Source organism: Acanthaster planci, linkage group LG16 (assembly GCF_054643075.1).
Source record: "Acanthaster planci isolate LZ-2023a linkage group LG16, COTS_SCS, whole genome shotgun sequence".
Classification (NCBI taxonomy): domain Eukaryota; kingdom Metazoa; phylum Echinodermata; class Asteroidea; order Valvatida; family Acanthasteridae; genus Acanthaster; species Acanthaster planci.
Window position 1 is genome coordinate 9,632,477 of NC_141792.1, and position 20,251 is coordinate 9,652,727.

At 39.8% G+C, this 20,251-nt stretch overlaps 2 protein-coding genes across 2 annotated transcripts; both read right to left on the reverse strand.

Moving 5' to 3' along the window:
* Positions 1 to 5,257: 5,257 nt before the first annotated feature.
* Positions 5,258 to 9,463, reverse strand: LOC147796479 (CD209 antigen-like). Its single transcript, XM_087147484.1, has one exon. It carries the CDS (start codon positions 9,237 to 9,239, stop codon positions 8,421 to 8,423), a length of 819 nt encoding a protein of 272 aa, XP_087003610.1. The 5' UTR covers positions 9,240 to 9,463; the 3' UTR covers positions 5,258 to 8,420.
* A 2,248-nt stretch (positions 9,464 to 11,711) lies between these two features.
* LOC147796480 (asialoglycoprotein receptor 2-like) lies at positions 11,712 to 16,509 on the reverse strand. The gene has a single exon (XM_087147355.1). It carries the CDS (start codon positions 15,162 to 15,164, stop codon positions 14,421 to 14,423), a length of 744 nt encoding a protein of 247 aa, XP_087003481.1. The 5' UTR covers positions 15,165 to 16,509; the 3' UTR covers positions 11,712 to 14,420.
* Positions 16,510 to 20,251: the final 3,742 nt, after the last annotated feature.

Sequence of the window (20,251 nt, forward strand, 5' to 3'; positions counted from 1 at the left end):
ATACTAGATCGCTGCCAGCCTGCAGGACAGACTGCAGCCTGGCTGGTATATATTCCGACCAAAAAGACTTTGAAGTTGTAAAAAATCATTCTTTTTTCTGTTAGCCGTCATTTCGGGGACAAAGTGAATACCTCGAATTTGTGCTTGCGCGTAAACTAATGTCTCTTTCAGATTGCAACTCATCTTAACGACCGGCTTTGACGATATCCTGGAAAGTTTGAAATCTTGATATGAAAACGATACCATACAGTCCATACATCAATACGGGCGATTCACAATAGTGCGCCACCAAGAGTTTGCAATACATTGGCCAATCATAACGCGGGAAATTTGTCGGCCCTTTCCAAACGCGCATTGGGTCGAAAAATTTCGCGCAATGTGATTGGCCAACGCGTTGCAAACTCTTGATGGCGCACTATTTTGAAACGGCCGTATTATCGCCTCTTGCTTCATGATTATAAATACAAGACTCTCATCGTAAAGCACTAGTGAAAAGCTCCAAGGCAACAAAGACAGGCCTTGCTGTTCCCACGGCAATATGGAAGCTCGGGTCAGTAACTGGAACAGTAAGCTGAAGTAGCAAGCTCAAACACTACGTATTGTCTCTACCAATAACACCTTTGTGTTGGGGTAATTTTCTGAATAGAAACGTCTCTATGGAAGACCAAAATTTGACGGTAAATCGAAAGGGACGTATTTTCATTGAGTTTGTAATGGTGATAAATGTATTTATTATTTGGAGTTCTTATGTCCTTTTCCTCAAATGATGACAGTTAGCCGTTTTGAAACCTTAGTCCTTGGACACTTTAATGGAAGCTCTCACATCGACAAAAGCTTCCGAGTTATTTCTTCACAATTACTCAATTCCTTCGTTTAGCATTGCAAAAACCACAAGTATTGTTGAATTTGCACAGGTTATTGACTGGTGGTTAGGTGTAGAATAGTGCTTACAATCCAACAATTGTCAAGTACCGTACCACTAAACGTTATGCACTTAACATGTACTCTGGCGTCTGCAATCATGGTAATTTATAGTATACTTCCCTTAATTCACACCCAGGGCAAACCGTGGCCATGGCTTATTAGCGAAAAGAAACTAGCAACTTCTAGTAATTTGTATTGGCAGAACTCGACGACTGTAAATTAAGGATAATCACCACTCAGGTACCTTTTTTTTCATAAGCCCAATGCAGTGTCTGCTGCATCACTGCAAAGTCGTCACATGGGGGAAATATGCAGGTTAAAACCAAGCGAAGGCGCTAGACACGACCGTGACAATTTACCTTAGATGGATGTCCTCATGCGTCGCTACTTTGGATCGCTGAGTTGGATCTAAGTTGCATCATGGGCATATCAAACTGCTCTTGAAATTGTTTGATATTTTGATATATAAGTTTAACATGTACCCAGTGAAATGATTTGATGTGTGTTTACGCACATGCAGTTCACATTCAAAGATACATAACGAGATACTGTGTCAAATAACTGTACATACAGACATGAATGTCGAGGGAACATTCTGTGACGTTCGTACCCATCGACCGGCAAAGGGCGCCATCGATTTTTTGCTCAATACGATGGAGAAACTCGACATGACAAAGGTTCAAAAGTGACTGTGGAGGTTTATTTTATTTTATTTTATTTTATTTTATTTTATTTTATTTTATTTTATTTTATTTTATTTTATTTTATTTTATTTTATTTTATTTTATTTTATTTTATTTTATTTTATTTTATTTTATTTTATTTTATTTTATTTTATTTTATTTTATTTTATTTTATTTTATTTTATTTTATTTTATTTTATTTTATTTTATTTTATTTTATTTTATTTTATTTTATTTTATTTTATTTTATTTTATTTTATTTTATTTTATTTTATTTTATTTTATTTTATTTTATTTTATTTTATTTTATTTTATTTTATTTTATTTTATTTTATTTTATTTTATTTTATTTTATTTTATTTTATTTTATTTTATTTTATTTTATTTTATTTTATTTTATTTTATTTTATTTTATTTTATTTTATTTTATTTTATTTTATTTTATTTTATTTTATTTTATTTTATTTTATTTTATGTTATTTTATTTTATTTTATTTTATTTTATGTTATTTTATTTTATTTTATTTTATTTTTATTTTATTTTATTTTATTTTATTTTATTTTATTTTATTTTATTTTATTTTATTTTATTTTATTTTATTTTATTTTATTTTATTTTATTTTATTTTATTTTATTTTATTTTATTTTATTTTATTTTTATTTTATTTTATTTTATTTTATTTTATTTTATTTTTTTTTATTTTATTTTATTTTTTTTTATTTTATTTTATTTTATTTTATTTTATTTTATTTTATTTTATTTTATTTTATTTTATTTTATTTTATTTTATTTTATTTTATTTTATTTTATTTTATTTTATTTTATTTTATTTTATTTTATTTTATTTTATTTTATTTTATTTTATTTTATTTTATTTTATTTTATTTTATTTTATTTTATTTTATTTTATTTTATTTTATTTTATTTTATTTTATTTTATTTTATTTTATTTTATTTTATTTTATTTTATTTTATTTTATTTTTGAAAGAGAAGAATTAAGAAATGTCTGATAATCCATCAGGCAAAGGGAGAAGCTTCCACGAGGCATGAAAACTATATAGCCCCCTCTCCTGACTGGCAATAAAACCATTTTACCATAGGAAAGTCCCTGGTTTATTTTTTTAATAAAAATAAATAAAAAAATCCGAGTTGTGGTGGATGATTCCTTGCCGGTCAGTCCAGGAGACCTGTTGCTAGAGGGCGCCAACGCAGTGAGAGAATCCGTTAGAAAATTTGATGTGTCTGGAGTTGCTAAAAGGACAGTGAAGCCTGTGAATACCTCCGAAGCAAACGGCCTCGAGAAACGTGTCTGAGAGTCATTTGTCTGGCGGTAGGAAACACCCAGTGGTCGGTCAACGTCTCAATACGAACATCCTGCATACCCACCACGGACGTTCTTCCAGCGTGCTAAAATGTGCAATATTTGCCACCATTCACTTCACATGCACCATCCGCGATTTTGCATTCAAAAACAGAAAAAGCAAAGTGCATCAATCGTTTATTTCTTTAACATTGATAGAAAATTTTTTGTTGAGACATTTGCTACCACTGTCACTGTAGATTACTGCACAGTGTCTATATTCGATTTGGGAAATGATTCATTATTCTCGTAGAGCTATTTTGTTGACCTATAGCCTCCGAAACGCCTGTGTGTCGCTTTTCTCACAAAATGGTTCAAGTGACCATAGGCATTATCCTTCAGTACCAAATTTCGTGCGTTATGTAAGCGGCTGTTTACACCCCTTTAAAGGTGACTTTACAGTGGCTCCTTACCCAACAAGGTTTTTACCAATGTGAATATCCTTGAGAGGTTTCAAACCTTTCACAATGAGACACCTGTCAATTTTTACAATTATTGCCGCGGGTGGGTTTATGATGGCTCTACTTCTGCAACATTTTTCTTCATTTACATAACTTTTTTTTTCAAAGTTTCATGCCTTTGACAATTCATTATCCACTGGACTATCAGAACAGCAGAGAGTAAACAGTTCTACATCCACACTGTGCACTTAAAAAATCTAGGCACATCAAATTAACTTCAAAGATAAAATAAACTACGTTACAGTCTCTGCACAGTCTTTGTGAGCCTGTCAGGTCAGGACGGGTATGGATGCGACGATAAAGAGTCACGAATGATTCTATGAAATCAGTCGATGCCAAAGTTTCACAGTTGCGAACGTGCACTGCCTCGCTGGTAGAACATCTGATTTGCCAACAGTTCCTTGCTGATTTCTTTGCAGTGCAAAAGGGTAGCAGTCGTGTTCTATCTGGGCGAAATGTATTCTACGTCGAAAACCCACTCAAGCACGATATCCACCACCGTCCAACCCACCACTTTGGTCATTTAGTTCAGAATTCGGAAGCGACGTGCGAGTAAAACAATACAGTAGATGTACAATGTACTCCGACATTTAATGATACTAAAACAAGGTACGTACCCTGAGAAGTCAAAAGATATGTGGAATGCGCATACAGGGGAGGGGGGTCTGAAAGTCGGCTTTTCGTATTTAGTAGACGGCGCCTTTTTACTTTGCTGAATTATTCAAGACGTGTGATTAAAGACTCTTGCAAGTATTCAGCCACATCAATAACTTTAAACGTGAGGTTTTGAACACATTCCAATTAAAAAGAAGGATATAGCTTGGCGCATTCCCATTCAACAGTTTGAAATTTATAAAACAGATGTCACGGAAACTACTGAAAATTGCTTCTACGGGTAGTAATGTATACATGGACATGTATATGCACGTATATGATAATTATGTGTAACTACCGGTGAAGGTTTCCCACGAGAAGAGGGCGCTCTCCAAAAACAGGCAGTGGTAAAAGAAAGATATGGGAGAATACGGTAGAGGGAGTGGCCTCTCCTGGCGAGTCCATTGGAGCTAATTCAAAATTCCACGACTACTTATCATATCCTACCCCTAAACATGCTGAAAAGCCTGGTTTAGTCATTTTACAGCCAGGGCCTCCCCTAGCCAGAAAAAATGCAAAAAAGCCAGACGGCCTTGAGCCAGCCTCCGGGCAATTCCCATAGGACTGTGTACTAATGGGTCCCTTGTGCACAACCTAATGGGCTGTTTACAAAAGGTGCCTGGGGCAGGCAGTGGAATGTTCCCTATCAGTGACAGCTGTCTGGAACTTGTCATTGGCCTCTGTCGGCTGTGTTTGAAGTGTTATTTTTGTTGGGGGGGTGTGGTGGTGGTATGGCTTGTCTGGCGCGTGGCAAAGGGCCCCCCTTCAAATCCGGTTAGCCTAGGAAAACGGCCCCCCGCGGTACTGTGATGTACGTTTGGTGGGTTTTGGTGGTTTGTAAGATCTGTAGAGGCTATGGGACAACCTCTAAAGCATTAATATACCTTCAGGACGGACTCAGACGGACTCAGGCGGACTCAGGGCTCTGCAAAACGGAAAACTGCAATGGACTCAACGAAAGAGGCCGTCCCCGGAACCGTGTAGGTTTGACCTTGAGAACGCGTCGCAGGGTTTTAAACCAACTAACCAGATGCTACGCCATCGAACGCAGACCTCGTATTTACAGCAGTCACGAGTAAGCCATATTGAATTGAAAACGAGGTTAGCATTCTTGTTTTTCGGAACCTCAGAATAAAAGTGAAAACAATCAATAAAAGGTCATTACAATCACGTTCATTTGCAACGATGTATTATTTAAAATTTGTGATTTATAATATCGATACGTTTTAAGCATACATTGAAAAATTAAAAGTGAATCATGGATCCCAAAATAGTCTGGCACCAACCAAATTGGCAGATTACATTGAATAAGATGGAGTCAGAGAACGTAATCAAACATTGCTTTTCCTTGTGAATAAGGTCAATTCCTCATTACTAGCTTCAACGATTCTAATTTTATATGGAAATGCCTTGGCAAAAACTAAACCCAAAACTGTTACAGTGCCACAATATAGGACAAACAGAGATACAATTCCGTTGAAATTAAGGTAAACACAGAGGGATAAAAATTCTAATAAGCCAAAGAATAGTATAGATTAACAGAGACATAGCTTATTCAATAATTCATTCGAGAAAAAAAGTTACCAAATAAAACAAGAAAGAAAGCAACGAAATGTGGCGTAAAAAGATAGGCATGGATGCCAGTCTAAGTCATTTATTATTCATGCATACGCAGGCCAATCAGCGGAGTGTGTCACTTGTGAGGTTTATTAAGGTTGTCCTGTATTTCCTTGCTCTGATACCAGTACTGATCCTGTCTTTCTTAAGTGGTGGTAAATTTCCACCAAACGAGCTGCTCCCAGGCGTCATTAGCTGATACCCCCCTTGTGTGTGGATAGCCGCCCATCCTTACGCAATGCCAATATATTTGTGGGGTCAGGCCAGGTCGATTCCATCTCTGATCAGGCCAGTCTACTGGCTCCGCCACAAGAGATGTCACGCCGCAATAACCAGCAAAGTCATTTAGATCGCATGCGATATTAAGATAATGGAAACAAGTGAATGGCAAAAATGATTTGAAGAATTAAGCTGCAGATGAATAAAAGACAATTACTACTACCAGGCGATGAAGTAATTAATTCAAAGTATATGAGTACAATTATATGACAACAGACTAAAATGAAGCAAAAAAATAACAAACAATACCTGAATTTTCAAAAGGGGGGAAGTAGTATCATAAAAACCTTTTTAAAATGACCAAAAAAATTATTTAACGACGGAGAAAACTCTGATATACGTAAAGGGAGATAAGACATTGCTTATAGGCAGATTTGAAGCAGTCCACGTGATTGGAAGCCTTTGTTTTCAAGGGTGGGTCTAAGCTATTCCAAAGACGAGGACCATGAAAACTAGTCTGTGAAAAAGATGTGTGAGTGTAAGAAATTTTGATGAGTTCTCTTTTATGAATACGAATCAAAGACGGAAACTTTAGATTAGAATAGATGACAGTGGTGTCGAACCACAGAAAAGAAAGGTAGAAACAAGAGTTGAAGCAAATCGTCAGTGTGCAGCAGAAAAAGATGGTGCTTCAAGAAAGAAGCAAATTAGATATGTTAACCACGGGTTCAGCAATAAAATATAACGACCTATTTAACAACAGAGGAACGAATGTCAACATAGCCGCAGCGCGTGTCCCTTCTGAGTGTTTACTAATGTCCATCATTTCATGGGAAGTAGTTTGGCTGAGAAAAAAGTCAAGGAATTTGGTTCGTGAAGATAATCATTCATTTGCGAATTAGTGTGAGGAATCATTTGGCAATATCACTGGATTTAGACTGTATATTTTGTCCATCTGTACATTTCTCCGGATTATCCATACTGTACTTACTTCACCTTTGCTACGGATTCTATTGATCTCTCTCCAAGATTCCTTATTGTTAGATTTGTATCAGTGGAATCGGCAAACATAAAACATTGTCTAAGCACGACGAATAATTGTTGTTAGATGATTACGATAATTCTTGTAAAGACGCCCCTTGGCCGGTAATGGATTTCTTCAGAACCGATTATGAAGCCTGTTTTCACGCCTACAGGAATTGAGGCTGGCATTGGTAATCCAGGATCGCCTGGTCTTGTTATTAGCTAATAAATCCTGTTGGCAACAAATGAAATGGTGAATATACAAACCAACAAAAATATGCCATAGAAACATCATATTAGCACTGTTGTAGTTGGCACTGAGAAATGTGAGTCTAATCCAGGGACTCAGCTATTTACAACGAATTATTTCTTGTCATATGGGTCCTCCTCAACACGGAGTGGGAGTCAAGAGGAAAACAAGGAGGAGTTTGAGAAAAACAGAGGCAAATGGGTCTAAGATGACTGCACTGAATATACCTGCAAAGGTATCGGTTTGATCACTGTTGGTATCTATGAGGGTGGAGGTGTGGGGGGGGGTTATACGAGTAGGTCGATCGAATAAGGAACTAAAACCGTAAGAGAAATGTATTTACAAAATCATCTGTCGGCAGGTGTTCTGAGCACTTCAAAAGATCCAGATCGAAATCTCCCTGTATGCAACACAGTCTTTCCCCGAAGAAATAAAATTAAGACACGAATCAAATGATCATTGAAAATTATCGAGATTAAATCCAGGAGGTGGTTAGACATTTTCAACAATCAGATTACGGGAACAGGTGCGCTCAGTTTCAATAAACACACACACATAGTCGTCTGAGGGTAGCAGAAGATCCTCTTGGATACGAAATTGCAAGGAACAGTGAACAAACATGGCCGTTCCACCTTCAGATTTACTTGGGCGAGGTGAATGCACAAGTTGCTACTCAGGCATCGTAATTTATGGAGGAGGGTATTCTTTAAACCATGTCTCTGTAAATCCATGAATGGCAAAGGAGCGAGTCAGAGTGTATAGGTAATCTTGGATTTCGTGGAAATGCTTACGGAAAATCCTGGAATCCACAAAAAAACAGAACGCTTACGTCTGACTTATTGAAAGTGAATCACAATCGAAATCGCAACGTTTATTCAAGGAGTACTATGATTATTTTTTGTGATGATGACACGTCCCATAAACACCACTACGAGAAGATACAGAGAGCAAATCAATTAAGAGAAAATTTTATGTTGAAAGTTATGGTAGTAATGTAGTTATAATCCGCAACAGTGAAAAACTACAGTTCAACGGAACCAATGAATGAATAAAGTCAACTAGAAAATATTGTATCAGTAAAAAGACCCTTAGAAATAAATCTGACTGAGAACAAGAACTAAAGATTGACAACGAATTGGAAGCTTTAACAAAGCTAAAATAATATGAAAATAAGCCCGAAAGGTACGAACTCTTTCCGTGTCAGGACATGAAGAGTTCGGACTTAGTTAGAGAGGAACACCCTTTTCTTGTGGATTTTTACCGCCTCCTAAGATAAGCATCAGATTTGCTGTCTGATCCGGTTGCTTGATCCACAGCTCGCAAATGATGCAGTTCTGTTGGCTCTCCCCAAAGCCCACAACAGCATCTCGTGTCGCAGTGTTGAGCTGGCAAAGCATATTGCTTGGGCCTTGCCGAAGTAGATTGAAGGAGAGGCATTGGGGCTCCGATAGGCAAGCCCTACCGCACGCCTCGACCCCGGTCACCGGTATCTCCTTCAGGACGTGACCCAACAGACATGGCAGGGGGGGTCGATAAAAGGTAGCGGTAGGAAGGCAAAACGAGGTGGTCTCTACGGGGCGCTGACAGACTGCAAAATTCGGCTCCCTGCAGGGCCGATCTCCCCATCGACCACCGTCAAACCTGATCATCGCTGCGCAGTCGGCACCGTAATTAACATCGTCATCCGGCTGGCCAATTCTCCAGTTCTCGTAAGCGTCGGAGTCTTCGCCCCTTAACGGACAGGGACGCCAGTTTCCCTCTTCCTCAATGTCACTGCAAGCGATCGAGACGTGTTTAGGAACCCGTCCGGGGAACATTTCCTGGAACATTCCCCATATTGCATCTTGTTCCGCTTGAGATCGAGGCAGGGCCAGCTGAGCTTCCTTAGCGACACATGCTTGATTAGCGTCTTCCCAAGACATACTTGTCGTAATAGGGAAGTAACAAATCTCACCAAATTGCCGCCAGTCTTCAGGACAGACTGCAGCCTGGCTGGCATATAGTCCAACCAAAAAGACGATAGCTTCAAAAGCACTCATATTCATGCGCTCCCTGCTGCAACTTGTCGGTAGCGCGAATCCTTTAGCCTTAATTTGCTCCCTAATTCAATTTGAACTTTCGACGACAGTGTTACGAGCTTTTGTTCCAACACAAAATAGACAAGACGGCGAAAAGCTGGTGACAATCAACAATAATTCAGTATTGGGAGAGTAGACCTTTTATTCGATATCTATTTCGTACGTTGAGCCTGACTAAATACTTGCATGTGCTGAAGCATTTTGTTAATAATACTGTATTGTCAAATGACAGGCAAATATCTATAACGAGGTACCAGTGAAATTCAGCCTCCTCTTTTCAATTGTTATAACTTTTCACCAAAACGCTTCATCAGTGAAGCCTGACCTGAGACTTGCGTACTAAAAGCAACTGGTTAATATATCAAATGGGACTCAAATACTAATAATGAAGAATTAGTGGAACAGATGTTGCCTGCTTTCTGCCTCGTCTTTCGATTATTATAATTTTTCACAAGAAGACATGTAAGCGAACAATAAATTTCTGGAAAATGAATATTATGATGTGAGAATATTATACACGGACGAAAAACAATTAACTGTTTTTATGCAATTTATGTTTGTATACAGGCAATAAATTATGTTATTTTATCTTAACTAGTTGCCAGACTGTCACAAGTGATTAATTGCTTTATCATGTTTCTAACTTTGAATCCAGTTTATTTTTTTATTTATTTATTTTTTGTCATGGTGCAATGTGTAGATTCACTATTGGCTGTAAGTTTCAGTACTAGGTTGAACTTAGTCACCTATGGTGTGTGAGTATGCCAAAGAAGGTCGAAGTGTGTCTTTGTTTAATATGGTAATGTGCCATAGTCAGCAGTGCAGTTCACTACGACTGAGTCATTTCAGGGTGCCTTTGTAACAATTATGTACCATGGTGTGGCAGTATAAGTGACTGGTGGAGTGGAATTGGATTTTGCCAAATACTTTCCAAATTCCTTTTCCTCATGTTATAAACTACAGTTCAAACGGCACCACAGAATGAATAAAGTCAACAAGAAAATATTGTATCAGTAAGCCAAAAAGACCCTGTTGAACAGATACACGGTAATCTCTGTATCATGGGGTAGACTACAACGTATGGTTGGGATTTTGGTTTATAAAATTTCCAACTCTACATGGCACACGTTGTGTGGTAATTCTCTGGTAATGAAGGAGAACTTCAACACAACGCAAAGTCGTCCGCAGAGAACCTCTTAAGAGGTTGGGGTGACACAGACCATTTCTTTAACTTTTGCTACAGCTTACCTCTGGTTTTATTGTTGTTCCTCATGTTATAAACCGTTCATAAAATTGCCTAATAAAACTACCGACAGCTTGAATCGGGCAAGGCGTCGGGTCACCAAACAGGTCCACCGACTTAAGCAAAAAAACAAGGGACACACAAGACAATGGATGCGTGTTTTTGCCATCACCTGACACATATTTACATTGGATCACGTGATCCAGACAAATAGCCACCTAGCCTCCTTTTATTTGCGGCTACCTCGCCACATGTTCAGCAGGGAAGGTCCAATACTGTGTGTGCCACTTGGTAGCGTAATTTTTTCCCTCGGACGGTTAGAAGTAATTATAATATCAAGACCCGTACGCATGCGTGTTACTCAGAGAAATCAGCATTCTTGATAGTCTAGATACCAGACCCGATGATTCAAAACGCCCTTCAGTTTCTGTTCATGTGAAAGGTAATTGTCAAAAATCTACCAGTGAAATGTAAAGGACGCCCTTCCTGACTTGCCTCAGGATCGGAGTTAGTCTTGCCAAGTGTTCTGCACACGGCGGCATCAGAAAGCAGCATATCCTCCTGGCGTTTCAGTTCTTATGAAAGAAAATCCCTCTTCTAAAAGTTTATATAAAAAATCCAAAAAGATCTTGGCTTTCTCTCTTTTGTCGTTGAATTTGGTTCTACAAACAATGTTGTTCCAGAGAAACCCTCTGAGAATACGCGCATAGAGCGACAAAAACAAGATTAACATCACAATGCAAAGGTCATCCCGGTATACAAAACCGGTGATAAAGATGACGTAGGCAATTACCGACCAATTTCTATCCTTCCAATTATCAGCAAAATTTTGGAAAAATCTGTCTACGATCAACTATATGCTTATATTACTGACAATGAGCTTTTGCACACTAATCAATCCGGCTTTCGACCGTTACACTCAACCATTCTAGCTAAATTGGTCAACCAGTGGAGCTGTAATATTGAAAATGGCCAACTTAACGGAGTGGCTTTTATTGATCTTAGGAAGGCATTTGATACAATCGATCATAACATTCTTCTTTTTAAATTGAAAAGTCTTGGTTGCAAAAGTCGTACACTGAATTGGTTTTCTAGCTATTTGTCAAACCGGACTCAAAGAGTGTGTTTTAAAAAGGTCTTCTCAGATCGATTAAAGGTTGTCAGCGGTGTGCCACAGGGCACAATTCTAGGTCCGCTATTATTCTCTCTATATGTGAATTCCATGCCGTCTGCAGTGACTGATGGTACAGTGGACATGTTTGCCGATGACACCACTGTTACTGTCTGTGGAAAAACTGCAAATGAGGTTGCTGATAAATTATGTATTGCAATAGACCAAATAAGCAGATGGCTGGAGACCAATAGACTGGTACTTAACTTTAATAAAACAAATTTCATGATCATAGGGGCAAAAGCTAGGCTGAAGAATACGAGTGAAGTAGCAGTGGCTGTTAATCAGAGTGTAATTAAACGTGTCAAGAGTACGAAATGCCTTGGAGTAATAATCGATGAAGAGTTAAAATGGACTGATCATGTAAATTATGTTATCAATATGGTGCAGAAGAAACTTGCTATTTTGAGACGTGCTAAACCATACGTTACATCTGCTGTGCTAAAAACAATGTATAATGCTTTCATTTTACCCCACTTCGACTATTGTTCACAAATATGGTCGGATAAGTATCAAATGCACAATGATAAATTAATCAAATTACAAAAGTATGCCGCCCGTCTAATCTTATCTCAGGGTTTTGATATTCCATCTCGTGAACTTTTTAAGGAACTAGGATGGCTGCCACTACACGATCGTCATTCTAGTTCCCACACTCACACATTCTAATTTCATAATTTTATCGGTATCATGTTGTACTGTTTTCTGTCCAACCACGAAGTGGTTTTATCACATATTATTTTTACTAGTTTGGTATATCTTTTTTGGATTCTTCTATGTACTTTATAACCGTGTTTTCTCTAGATATATTTTAACATATACAGTTAGATTATTTACTGTTACGTGTTTTGTGTCCTTGCTTGTGTTGCCATTCTATAATTGGGTATATTTTATGTATGTTTTATGTTTTTTATTTATTTTATCTTATTACATTCGTTTTGTAATTTTAATTATTTTACTAACTTTGTTATAAGCTTTAACTTTAGTTTTTATTATCTATTTTAATTCCCCAGGGCCCCATGGAAGACCACAGAAATGTGAATGGGTATCCCTGGTAAAATAAAGATAATAATAATAGTAATAATAATTAACACTACGCATCATTACCTTCACAACACATTGCGGTCCAGCACGATTGTGACATCACAGGAAAAAGGTCATTACCTCGTGGTTTGGGGCAAAAGCGCTTTTACTTAGTTACACAAGAGACGCCTTGCACCAATACAAGGTTTTCAATGGATAAGAAGGGCACAGAGGAACCAGTCAATTCCAAAAATGGTGGTCACTATGCAAAAGCTTCCCCGCGAGCGTATTTCCTTCCTATGCAGGTTAGGGATAATTATAATAAAATGGGCGTTTCTGAACCGTTGCGTATGTGTTTTTCGTGGGAGGGCTAGGCGCAATTATCATAAATGGGGTGGACGAACTTTTAAGGATAAAATTGCTCTTAGAAGAGCGCTTGACTTGTAAGCGGCAAGGTAAGGATTCGAATCTGCATGTATGAAGTTTATTTTTCCTTGGGGGATTAGTTGGAAGGAGGATGTTTTTAAAATAGGAAAGTAAAGCCAAAAATTCACCTTCTAAGTGTCCACTGAATGGGTCGAGCTTGCAGTTAACCACGCCCATGTGATAATTGCCCCTGACCCTCCCAGGAAAAAAATTATACGCCACGAATCAAGAGGTATAGGAACAGCGTCTTTAGTCTGTCGAATTCAAATAATGTTAATGTGCAATCAGATAACTCAGTGTACCAGTCTTTGTTCAGATTTAACTCGCGAAACGCTCATTACAATCACGCCTCCAGAAGTGTAACTTTGCTAAGTGTTCCATATCGGATTTCTATTTTCGTGCAATCATGAATATTGGATTCATTTTTCGTGCTGGGCAAAATGAGAATATATCCCTTTGTACCATATTGAGTACTTAAAAACATATACATATAATTAAACATTGAACATATAATAAAACATTAAACATAAAGGTATGTCTTTATGTCTGTGAGAAGATTCGCGCTTCGGGGAAAGATAATTGAACTATGGCGCAGTGGGTATGTGCAATAAGGCCACATTTTAAAATCACCACTCGCCCCCAGATAAGCTACTCTCCATTTGCTCCACATTCAGAACAATACGAATCTCAGTATAAATATCTGCAACAAGTTAATGTTCTCATAAAAGCCGGTCACAATAGGCCCAGGGAACGAGCCCCACCCCCATTTTGAAATGTTTGCCACTGACCAAAAAAAATATGAATGATCATGAATGAACTCCCATTGATCCGGCCTTGTCGCTTTCCTGACTTGCACTGTTATAGGCACAGGGAGCTATAAAAAGGAGATGCGTAATTAGGGCAGGATTGCTCATGTTGGCTACTTCACGTCTTCTATTAGCCAAGGAACTCATCTGCAATCATATACAAGCCATTTATTATGCTACTAATGCTGAAAAGCAAGCGATACAGTGAGTACATGTAACATATCAATTACTAAGTGGCATTCAGTATAATAAAACGTACAAAATTCTAGTTGACACTCGAAGGAAAAGCAATTAACATGATAACGTAGAGTGAAGATTAATGATTTGTTCCTTACTTAGGTACATGTAAATGATTTTGTCAAGCATACTAATGTTTTAGAGTCATAGTTGCTTAATGTTTCCTACATGTAGAGGTCTCTAGTTGATTTCCTATTATTGCAAAAGTTGCTTTGGCCGAGAGTTTACAAAAACCTTTGGGTCTACAATTTGAAAAAGTAACAATTTTCTTGGGTCTTCATGAAACTCTTTTCGTCTGCTTCACTCCAGGTCACGTTCTTCAATTGACAAAGCATCCCCGCTCGGCCTTGCTTGACCAGATTGAAGGAGCGGCATCGGGGTTCCAATCGGCAGGCCACACCGCACTCCATGACACCCGTTACCGGTATCTCGTTCAGGTTTTGACCGACCATACAGGCTGAGGCAAAGTGACCGTCGATATTGGTCAGAAGGCAGGCCGTGGGCACGGACGTGAGGATTGCAGGGAGTTGACAGACTGAGAAATGGATCCCGCCGCAGGGCCGGTCTCCCCATCGACCATCGGCTCCGTTGATCATTGCTGCGCAGTCGGCACCATTGTCGTTATCCGGCTGGTCGTCTTTCCAGTTCTCGTAGGCGCTTGAGCCGTCGCCCCTTAATGGGCAAGGACGCCATTTTCCCTCTTCCTCGATGTCATTGCAAGCGATCCATACGTGTTTAGGGACCCATCCGTGGAACATCTCCTGGAACATTCCCCATATTGCATCTTGTTCCATTTGAGACCTAGGCAAGGCTAGCTGAGCTTCCTTGTCGTCACATACTTGAATGGCGTCCCTCCAAGACAATCCCGTCGTTAAAGGCAAGTAGCAGATTTCACCACGTCGCCGCCAGTCTGCAGGACAGACTGCAGCTTGGCAGATACATGTATGTATTCCGAGCAAAAAGAGGACGAAGTTGTAGAAAATCATTTCTGTGTCTGTAAGTTGGCAGTTTGGGGACTGAATGAATGAGACTGACTTCGTGGTTTGGTGTCCACCTCTGTATCTGGCAGATTGTAACGCACCGTACCGACCGTGCTTTGACAGTATCTTGGCGAGTTGAGCACCGTAATTTAAATATGATACCGTAGTGTTGTTCGTGTACCACAAATTGCCTCTTGCCCAATATGATTATCAACACAACCATTTTTTGCTACGTACTAGTGAAAATCTCCAAGGCAACAAAGACAACGACTTGCTGTTTCCGTGGCAACGTCTCCCTCGAGATCAATCACATATATAGTAAGCTGAGGAAGTAAATTCGAGTGCTGCAACATGCCTGAATCATCAACGCTCCCACGTCAATACAGCTAGACGGCAATTCTGAAGGGATGTGTTTTCATTGACTTTTTAATGGTGATTTTCATTAGTTGGAGTTCTCATGTCTTTTTCCACCCATGATTAGTCAGCCATTTTGAAGTTTTGTTCTTTGACAATTCCATAGAAGCAGTCACTTTAAGTCACCATCCGTTAAGAATCCAGGCCATTTTCCTTCACCATGAGAAGTACAGATTCTTTTAGCATTTCACACTTCAATTCTTTTAACACCGGAAAGGCCACGTGTGGCTGTTAAACACCAGATTTTTAGGGACCCGCCCTCTAAAACCACACCAAAAAATCAGCGTGTTTGCGCGTGCTGAGACGTCTGCGTAGTTTGGGTATGGCGATTTCCTCTAAACAAAACTCAGGACCAAGGGCACCTTTATGTCTGTGAGAAGAGTCGCACTTTGGGGAAGATTATTCAACTATTGAGCAGTGGATAGGTACAATAAGGCCAAATTTTAAAATCACCACTCGCCCCTGGATAGGTTACCCGGGGAGTCGGGTTGGCAAGGCAGTTCCTTCCTCGCCTTCCACCTCTGCGGTCCCGGTTCGACTCCCGGCTCGGTCCACATGTGGATTGGATTTTCAGTCCCTACCTGACTCCATGGGTTTCACCCGAAATATTTTCTATCTGGGGTTTTCCTCCCATCTCTAAACCTGTAACTGCTCCTTATTATCTCCTCTTTACTGGTGTCGGCGAATGTGGGCCGTTTGGCAGCTGCCCGAGGCGCCCTTGTATGCCATCAGCTCAATTTGTTTAAATGTATTCATTGTTCCACGCTTAATGTCTTCGTTATACAGCGCATTTGAGCATGAAATTTGCGCTTTATAAATAAATAAATTGTTGTTATTATTATTACTTTCCATTAGCTCTACATCTAAAACAATACGAAGCTTAATGTAAATATCGGCAACAGGTTTGATGCTGTGGTGAAAAACGGTCACAATAGGCCTCGGGAACAAACCCACCCCCATTTAAAAATGGTTGACACGCCCCCCCCCCCCAAAAAAATGGTATGAATGATAATAAATGAACTCAAGTTAATCGAGCCTTGAAGCATTTCTGCCTTGCACTTTACATCTCACTATAAATATGCATAGGGAGTTTTAAAGAGGAGATGCGTAATTAAGGCAAGATTGGTCATGTTGACTGCTCCCACGTCTCCGGTTAGCCAAGATATTCTGCCACTCATACACGACCCCTTTATTTTCAAATGACTGGAGGGGACAAGCAAACGATACAGTCGCCCAGTAATTGATAGCAGACACTTGAAAGAAAAGCACTAATAACATGGTACCTGAAAATGGCGAATATTGATTTGTTAGTGGCTTTTTACATGCTGTTGTAGGGCACGCACTTTCCGAAGGTGTATAGACTTTAAAGTTTATTGTAGTTGCTGAATCACCACTGATAAACTTCCTCTTCTGGCCACGGTTGCGTTTCCCGATAGTCCACATTACTTTTGAGTCTACAGTTCGAAAAAGTAACAATTTTCTTGGGTCTTCATGAAACTCTTTTCGTCTGCTTCACTCCAGGTCACGTTCTTCAATTGACAAAGCATCCCCGCTCGGCCTTGCTTCACCAGATTGAAGGAGCGGCAACGGGGTTCCAATCGGCAGGCCATACCGCACTCCACCACACCCGTTACCGGTATCTCCTTGAGGTTGTGACCGACCAGACAGGCTGAGGCGGGGCGGCCGTCGGTGTTGATCAGAAGGCAGACGGTGGGTACGGACGTAAGGATTGCAGGGAGTTGACAGACTGCGAAATTCAGCTCTCTGCAGGGTCGGTCTCCCCATCGACCATCGGCTCCGTTGATCATTGCTGCGCAGTTGGCACCGTTGTTGTTATCTGGTTGGTTTCTTCTCCAGTTCTCGTAAGCGTTGGAGCCGTCGTCCCTTAGCGGGCAGGGACGCCAGTTTCCCTCTTCCTCAATGTCACTGCAAGCGATCCAGATGGGTTCAGGAAACTGTCCGTTGACTATCTCCTGGAGCATTCCCCATATTGCGTCTTGTTCCATTTCAGATCGAGGCAGGGCCAGCTGAGCTTCCTTAGCGAAACATGCTTGATTAGCTTCCTCCCAAGACATGCTAGTCGTAATAGGGAAGTAACAAATATCACCATATTGCCGCCAGTCTGCAGGACAGACTGCAGCCTGGCTGGCATATAGTCCAACCAAAAAGACGATAGCTTCAAAAGCACTCATATCCATACAATCCCTGCTGCAGCTTGTTAGTAGCACGAATCCTTTAGCCTTTGCGTACTGATTTAATCTGCCGTTTGATTAGATGACAGTGTTTCGACCTTCTGTTCCAGTTACGAAATACGCGAAACAGCGGAAGGCCAGTGGCAATCAACAATTTGGTTTTGGAAGAGCAATATCCTTTACTTCATTACTATATCCAAATTACTCGTTTTTTGCTTATGATAACGTTTTTCCCACACGCTTCATCGGTGAAGCCTGACCAACAACTCGCGTACTGAAAGTATTTCCTTATCAGAAATTTATAAAAATGCCCATTCCGAAACGTGGCGCCGGTACGTAGTTACGCGCACGCGCAGTATTTTACTCTACTCTAATGCGTAGTTAGGCGTGAACTAGGTGCCCGTACTACATGAGAAACATGCCTCCGCTTACCCGGCTGTAGTAGTGACGTGCTAAGGTTAAGTCAAGCAGTTCAAGTGAATTTAGAAGGCTCAAAGATACACATATACCACATACAAAATTCCCGTCTTCTAATTAATGCTCTAATATGACTCTCACACATGGAGGCCTTTACATGTGCATACACATAGACTGCCGACACAGTCAACGCTATGCACATTGTCAAATCCCGATGCGACTTCTTTTGACTCATGGATGTACACTGTAAACTTCGCCGCCATCTGAAACTCTTTAAGCTTTATGTACACTTTGAAACACCGCTCTCTAATGGCAGTCATAGTGGATAATGACCGGGCTTGGTTTACAAATACAAGTGTGTGTTTGGACAAACCTTATCCAAAAGTGTAAATAACTTGATTTGTGTAGGGAGCTACCCAGACCTGCGTTTATAATCTTCTGTTACTTCACCGCGTAGCAACGTTGTTTCTTTTCTTTAAATTTGACTGTGTACCCACGCCTGTATTGGCAAGAGTTCCAGCCACTTGCACTGTGATCATATCTGTTGAAGACAGATAGGCCTATGCAATGGCCTATCCAGCAGGGGGTAGGGGCAACTTGACCCACCTCCACCCCCGGCGTATTTTTTTTTACAAAGAATACTTCCTAGGTAAGAAAGTAATCGATAAAGTTATATGTATTTATCAAATATTAGTACCCAAAACCTAAGAAAACAACACCGTGAAATAAAAGCAAAGATGTCGAATGTTTTGATATCCCCAGCATCAGGTTGAATTACCCTGAAGCCGCATTCGCTTTTGAATTCCCCCCGCCCGGCCCCGAAACCAAAAGCTGGATACGTCAATGCAGATATGATAAGAGTGCTTTCAAGGCTATGTTTTATAAATTATAATGAGACTTTCGGACATTGTTTCGACAACAACAAAGGGCAGTTTACGTTAACTGCTCATGAACACGGCCGTGAAGATTGCAGGGAGCTGACAGATCGCGACATTCGCTGCAGGGCCGATCTCCCAATCGACCATCAGCTCCGTTGATCATCGTTGATCATCATCGAGTCTTTTCATTTGTCGTACATTGGAGTCGACGTCCTTTAACAGACAGGGACGCCGGTGCCCTCTTCATCGATGTCACTGCAAGCGATCCAGGTGTGTTTAGGAACCTGTCCGTGGAATATCTCCTTGAACAGTTCCCGTATTGCATCTAGTTCCATTTGAGAACGAGGCAGGGCCAGCTTAGCTTCTTCATTTCGACACATGCTTGATTGTAGCGCCCTCCCAAGACAATCCAGTCGTCAACGGCAACTTTTGGTTTTCCCGGTATTGTCAACGTCAAGATCAATAACTGAGCAGGTAAGTAGTCTATTCAAATGCTACACCACGCCTGCATCAACAACATGGTTGTGTTTTTGTAGAAGTGTCTAAATGTGTCTTTTCCTATGGAAGACCAAAATGTGCGCAAAGTCCACCCTTGGTCGGCCGGGGTGACAATTTCTTGCCTCAAAATATCATTTAAAAAGCCGCAGCGTTAATACAGACGGCAGGTAGGAAGGGAGGTATTTCCATTGACTGTTTAATGGTGATTTTCAGTATTTGGAGTTCTCGTGTCCTTTTTCCCCCGATAATTACAGTCAGCCATTTTGAAACTTTGGTTTGTTAACAATTTGATGGAAACAGTCACACTAATTAATTCAATTTATTCGGCGAGGCTTTGTTCAGTTCTTTCTTCAGAAAATCCCATCAAATCCTATTTGCTATTAGTTTCTAATTAGTTTCTAAGTGGAATTTTTAGTGCTCTGTAAAAAGACTTTATAATCGTAATTTTTCCTGTGCGCACACGAGATCGCTGTTTCTTAGTATGGCCCCCTCCCATCATAAGTATTATAAAGTACATTGTCGGTGTTCTAGGAGCTAACCTGAGCAATTTTGTAAAAACACGTACCGATGTTCAATGAATATGTATACTGTACGTACATGTACACCACTGAACTTCGTCATAGCTTGGAGTACTACCGAAAGAAATGGTGTCCAGTTGTGTTGGGAGTCATGCAAGACAAAGTGCAGATTCCAA

Excerpts from the sequence above, each read along its gene's own strand:
- LOC147796479 (XM_087147484.1), bottom strand. The coding sequence starts at position 9,239 with ATGAATATGAGTGCTTTTGAAGCTATCGTCTTTTTGGTTGGACTATAT.
- LOC147796480 (XM_087147355.1), bottom strand. The coding sequence starts at position 15,164 with ATGATTTTCTACAACTTCGTCCTCTTTTTGCTCGGAATACATACATGT.